The following is a 6,062-nucleotide window of genomic DNA, read 5'->3' as shown; positions in this document are numbered from 1 at the left end:
TCTAATAGAGGCCAGTGGATCTGACTGGGGGGTTGTAGGCAACGTGCTGATAGGTAATGGCCATGACACATTCACTGGCACCCATCCATTTATTTCATAATAAGGGTCTGGCTAAGCTGCAGCAGTGGCAGCGGTGGGGGTTGGGGGTGGTGGTGGTGGTGTTGGGGGGGCTCATTAATCTGTCACAAATTAGAGGCTCAGTGGCGACTGCAGCGGCAGTGGAGGAGTGTTTAACCACACACAGGTTTCCCGGCTTATTATCTGGACACTGTTCTCGCTGAGATAATGCAGCAAACAACAACAACAACAGAAGAAGACACTGTAAACCTTTTTATTATTCACATTACTTTCACACAAATGTAAAACAGTTCTGAGCGTGTGAATGCTGAATCAGCACTGACACCACGCTTTCCTCTTCTTTCTTGTTCTTGGCTCCCCCCGTGTCGGTGTTTGGTCGATTTCAGCCGTTCGTGTTTTGAATCTTTTCAGCTCACTGATTTTAGTTTTCTGCAAATGTTCCTCTAATTGAAAACTGTTAAAGATACACGCTGACCCGCTGCCTCTTCTGCCGTTTGATCTGCATAACTTTTAAATATACATAAATGCCACTTTCACTCAAGCCGTTGTCAAAGGAGTTCACGCCAATCAGCTCCACTCAATTCTGCTTCTCAGACATTAAAAAAAAACACAACAGCAACATTGTGCTATAGGTAAAAGCTGTAAAAGGTTGGTGTATTGTGGAAAATGCCAAGAGGAGAAACTCTGGATGTTAGGCAGGATGATTATGACAAGGCACAGAGTAGCAGAGGGGTGAGGGCATGTGTCATGTAGAGGTACCGCAGTGTTTTGGTAATTACTCTGAAGTCCACATAGGAATAGGATAGAAATAATGCTGAGGTACAAGGATATAACATAAATAAGTAGAAGAATTTTAACAAAAGATCCATAGGGTGATGACTCTGGTTTTCCAATGATCTGATTGGCTGTTTATAACAACTATTTGTATCTGTAAATGATTGATATCATGTGGGATTTATTTGGGAAATTAATAAATATAAACACAACTAGTAATATCAGTAATGAGTGATCATACCTGGCCACATTATTTTCTGTCTTTTTTTTTCCCCATGCAAATGTATTTATTCATTATTTGGACAAAGACAAATAATGAACAACATGTTTCAGGAACAAATTGTATAAACTCAGGCTTTCACCTGGTCTTGAGATGTTTTGTGGCTCATGATGATTTACCTTGTGTGTGAGGACGATGCATAATGATGATGAGCGGCTGAGGCATCTGAAAAACACACACACACACACACACACACACACACACACATTCATTCTGATAATTAATTTCCATAAATATTATCTGAGCTTTGAGTTTTATATTTCAAGTTGTTTATAATGTCATTGTAACAATGCCATTATTATTATTATTATTATTATCATTAGTAGTAGTAGTATTAATAAAATATAATTATTATTGTTACAATTAGTATTAATAGAATCAAACATCATTATTTTAAAATTCAGATTTTTTTATATACTGACCAGAATTAATGAATAATAATAATACCAACAATGACATTTTGCATATAAAATAAATTGTAACTATGACATAAAATGTCTCAAAAATGAATCTGGGATCCTCCTAAATACATGTTTATTTATCCACTTAATGTTAACATGAAATTACATTTATATTTACAAGTTATTTATGAGCATCAACCTACAAACTGTACTTAATAAATTAACTGGAAGGTTTAATACATTTTTAAAATAAATATTTTCTGCTGAAATAAGCAGTTCAACTGCAGATTATTTTATAGGTAAAGAATTCGAATGCAGGAATATTAAATTACTAGTCAACAAGAAAAAGTAAATACATGTAACAAGGATTAATTATATCAATGAACACTGCCATATATTTGTATTGTAAATAAAATAAAATAAAAAATTTGTGAATTAATTTAATTGTTTTTTCTCCTGGTACCTTCACTGACCTGCGGATTTCAGGACCTCTGTTTTCTGAGCGTGTCTCTGCATCTTGAACGAGCTCCGTAGGATTATCAGCTCACAGGTCAAAGGTCAGACGTGTGAAAGTGGCTCTCGGGTGTGTCTCCCCTCCGCCTCCTCCTCCTCCTCCCCCGCTCCTCTGGGAGCATTAAGGCCTTCAGTTTCTCCACTTTTAATCTTTGCTTTTGTTTCGCCTCTGAAATGATTTGTCGCCCAAAAAAAATAAAAGAAGTGAAACATGACAAACAAAAACAAATAAACATGTTAATTTAATAACACGTGATGGCATCATAAAAAAAACCTGCTGTCTTGGTTTTAACTAAATAATCTGATGTTTTTTATAGTCACTCAATTAACTAATGACTCTCATATATAATTAATTGTCATAATCAGTCTGATAAATTCGTTCAGATTCATGCATCACTTATATTATTTGAAATCCTTGAAATATGATTGTAACAATAATAATAATGGTTATTATTATTATTAGTATACTAATAATAATAATAATAAATGTTTTATATGCACGCACAACTTAACTGTAATTCTGTTTTTTAAAAAAGAATAAAAACATGTAAAAGACAAACTAATAAAAAAGGATTTTTAATTTTAGGTCAATATAATTATCAAATAAATTACATTTAATACATTAACCGAAGTCTGACTAAAACATAATTTATTCTGAATAACTAATTCATTTAATGGGGCGTTTATTTATAGGATAAAAAAATGTGGGGGTAAAAAAACACAACATTTTGTGCAAATTTGTAAATTAAAACAATGTGTAGGTATTTTTTGTAGTAGTTGTTTTTAAAGCAATTTATGTATTGTTATTAGTAATGCTTATGTCATTGTCATAAGTTTGATGAGACTGAGCATTTTCTTCTCACTGACTGGAAAAAAAGCGACATAAAACATAAAAGAGACAAAAAAACGCCCATAAAAGCTGCTCAAACGGCAGTTTTCAAACTCTCTGCGGCTCCATTTGTCAGCGCAAATTAATGAGTGGTAGACACACACACACACACTTACCTCCGCAGAGCGCAGCGCAGTTTGCCCCACAAACCTCCCCGTCACTCTCACCTCCTCACTCGGCTCTCCTCGCCTCTTTTTGCCGCCTCGCCTTCAAATGAAAACGACGTGTGTGTTGGCTTCATGTAAATACGTGTAAATGAACCTCACTCACTCGCTCCTGTTTCCTTCTCTCTCCGCCCTGCTCCGTCTCTACCTCCCTCCCTCCCTTTCCTCCTCCTCCTCCTCCCGACTGTGGTCATGTGATGGCGTAGAAGTGGCCCATTAATGAAGCTCCTCTCCGGGGGTCTTTTCTGCTCCTGTCACCGCCGTCCAGCCCACACACGGGACACATCGACAGAGGGACATGGAGGTGGCAGCAGCAGCAGCAGCAGGAGCAGCAGCAGCAGCCGCTTAGCGCAGCTCAGCAGCGGGGAAGGAGGAGGACGTGACGCCGCGCTGCACCTGCCGAGGAACTGCTGAGCAAGCAGACAGGAGAGAGGAGAGGAGAGGAGAAGAGGAACCAGTAGCTGCTTTTCACCAACTTTTTTCCCAACTTGTCTGCGGAGTTGTTGTTGTTGTTGTGCGTAATAGACGAGACCATGCGTGCCAAAAAACACCAGGCGAGTTCACTCCCGTGTGCCAATGTAGTTTGAGGAGTTTGGACAAAGTTTGTAATAAGTGAGGTGACACTTCTCTGCTGATTCTTATCCGTACCCGGCTCGGTCCAGTCCGGCCCAGCTGAATCATGCCGCGCCCCGGGAGGAACACGTACAGCGACCAGAAGCCCCCGTACTCCTACATCTCACTGACGGCCATGGCCATCCAGAGCTGCCCGGAGAAGATGCTCCCGCTCAGCGAGATTTATAAGTTCATCATGGACCGGTTCCCGTACTACCGGGAGAACACGCAGCGGTGGCAGAACTCCCTGCGCCACAACCTGTCATTCAACGACTGCTTCATCAAGATCCCCCGCAGACCGGACCAGCCCGGCAAGGGCAGCTTCTGGGCTCTGCACCCATCCTGCGGGGACATGTTCGAGAACGGGAGTTTTCTGCGGCGCAGGAAGCGCTTCAAGGTGGGCAGCATGCAGGCCACGGACTCGCTGGCGCCCAGCAAGCCGCAGGACGCGGCGCACTACCTGCAGCAACAGGCCAAGCTGCGGCTGAGCGCGCTGCACGCCGCCGCGCACCTGCCACAGATGCCGCCCGGATACAACCTGAGCTCCGTGTCTCAGCCGTCCAGCTTCAAACACCCGTTCGCCATCGAGAACATCATCGCTCGAGAGTACAAGATGCCGGGCGGCCTGGCGGCCTTTTCCACCACCGGCTACCCACTGCACAACCAGCTGACCTCGGCCTGGCCTCACATGTACGGCCACGGAGTGATGGACACCACAGCTCCCATCTCCATGGCGACCGGCGACTACTCGCCCTACGGCATGCCGCTCAAATCCATCTGCCACGGTGGACAGACTCTGCCCGCCATCCCGGTGCCCATCAAACCCACGCCCACCTCATTGCCGGGGCTGCCCGGGATGCCCACACACATCCCGGCTTTTCTCGCGAACTCGCCCCAGTCTCTGAGCCCCACATCCCCGCAGACAGCCAGCCCGGCCGCCCCGGGAGAGGCGCTGCCTTCCTCGGCCTCGCTCCAGTCCGTGGTGGCGGTTCACTGACCGCAGTCTAAACCCCCGTTCGTTTTATATTAAAATACAATTTTAAAAAAAGACTTTAAAGGGACAAAAACGACAAACTCCTTCACCTAAAAAGCAGAGTTTCGAAGGTGTGCGTAATCATTTTTGTATTATTATTTTAGTGTTTGTTAGTTTTTCTGAAGAGAAAGTGATGAATGATGGGCGCGTGAAGTTGCAGCAGGTTGAACTTCTGCTCGGCACAAAAGTCACAAATAACGATCATTTGTAACAAAGTGAAGCGCGTTTGTTTTTTACCTCCTCACATTCCCTCACTGGTGACAAATGATCCGGAATCTTTTGTGTTTCGGAGTCTTTTCTCCTCAAACTCAAAGAAATGTCGCAGATTAATGACTCTAGTTTTATTCCCCCTCTCTTTGGCCTCTGCTCTTTCTTTTCCGCCACCGGAGCAAATTAAGTTAATTAAAATAGAATATATTAATAATAAACCCACACATACAGACACTAAAAACACAACAGGCGAAATGTTCAATAAAATGCAAACATGTATTTGAAAAAAAAAATCACCCAGTGTTTTTTTTTCTTAATTCTTCTTTATTATTTCTTAAAAATGTGGATATGAACAATCAAAGAAAATCTTCAAATCATTTGTCAGACTTTCTGCACAGTTAAATAAAACACTACAGATATTTGACCTAGAACGCAACACTCTACTGTCTCTAATGCACTTTTTTTAAAAAAGAAAAAGAGGAAAAAAAGAAAATTAGATATGTTTTGTTTTCTTTCAGTGGTTGAAACTGTTATTTTGATTTAAAAAGCTTTTATTTTGAAAGCTGTGGTGCTTCATTGACCCGCCGTCAGTGTGTTCGTATTTGCTGCTGCATGCTCCAACTGTCTGAAAAAAAGAAACATATTTCAGTGATTGTATGTTTGTTTTTAGTTTATTTTTTTTAGTTTGTGTTTTTCTCTTTTTTTTTTGGTCTGAAAGCAGAAAAAAAGCATGAACACGAACAGGCTTTTCTTTATTCTGTCTGCTCATTCACACCCATTAAAAACAAAAATCCTGCTATTATTAACATTTGTCCCTGGTTTATTTTGTTGCATCACATTTAAAACGAAAAATTTCTTTTTATATATATAGTTTTATAATATCTACAAATATCTTCTTCTATCTTTCTTTCTTTAGATTAATTCTCTAAATGAAGGTAGGATTACGAAATTAAAATGTGCTTTTTTTAACATCCAAATAACCTCTTCAGTTCTTTTTTTTTTCTTTTCAGCAGGTTGAGCTAAAACATGTCATCTGTCAAGTGATCTGTCAGATTTTATAGCCGCCCTCAGATCTTCTTTAAATTTTAAGAGAAAAGCTGTAAATATT

At 40.8% G+C, this 6,062-nt stretch overlaps 1 protein-coding gene and 1 long non-coding RNA gene across 2 annotated transcripts; one reads left to right on the top strand and one right to left on the bottom strand.

The window, feature by feature from the left end:
- Positions 1–317: 317 nt before the first annotated feature.
- Positions 318–3,171, bottom strand: LOC122771971. The gene is made up of 3 exons (XR_006360719.1): positions 3,052–3,171; positions 2,007–2,215; positions 318–1,297 (listed from the first exon to the last, which is right to left on the bottom strand). It is a non-coding gene; the product is annotated as an uncharacterized LOC122771971 (long non-coding RNA).
- Positions 3,172–3,321: 150 nt separating this feature from the next.
- Positions 3,322–5,760, top strand: LOC122771965 (forkhead box protein B1-like). Its single transcript, XM_044029565.1, has one exon. The coding sequence runs from the start codon at positions 3,779–3,781 to the stop codon at positions 4,706–4,708; it is 930 nt and encodes a 309-aa protein (XP_043885500.1). The 5' UTR covers positions 3,322–3,778; the 3' UTR covers positions 4,709–5,760.
- The last annotated feature ends 302 nt before the right edge of the window (positions 5,761–6,062 follow it).

The sequence above is a fragment of the Solea senegalensis genome, linkage group LG7, assembly GCF_019176455.1.
Source record: "Solea senegalensis isolate Sse05_10M linkage group LG7, IFAPA_SoseM_1, whole genome shotgun sequence".
Taxonomy (NCBI): domain Eukaryota; kingdom Metazoa; phylum Chordata; class Actinopteri; order Pleuronectiformes; family Soleidae; genus Solea; species Solea senegalensis.
Note: the sequence above shows the minus strand (reverse complement) of the source record. Positions and strands in the feature narration are given on the sequence as shown.

Excerpts from the sequence above, each read along its gene's own strand:
- LOC122771965 (XM_044029565.1), top strand. The coding sequence starts at position 3,779 with ATGCCGCGCCCCGGGAGGAACACGTACAGCGACCAGAAGCCCCCGTAC.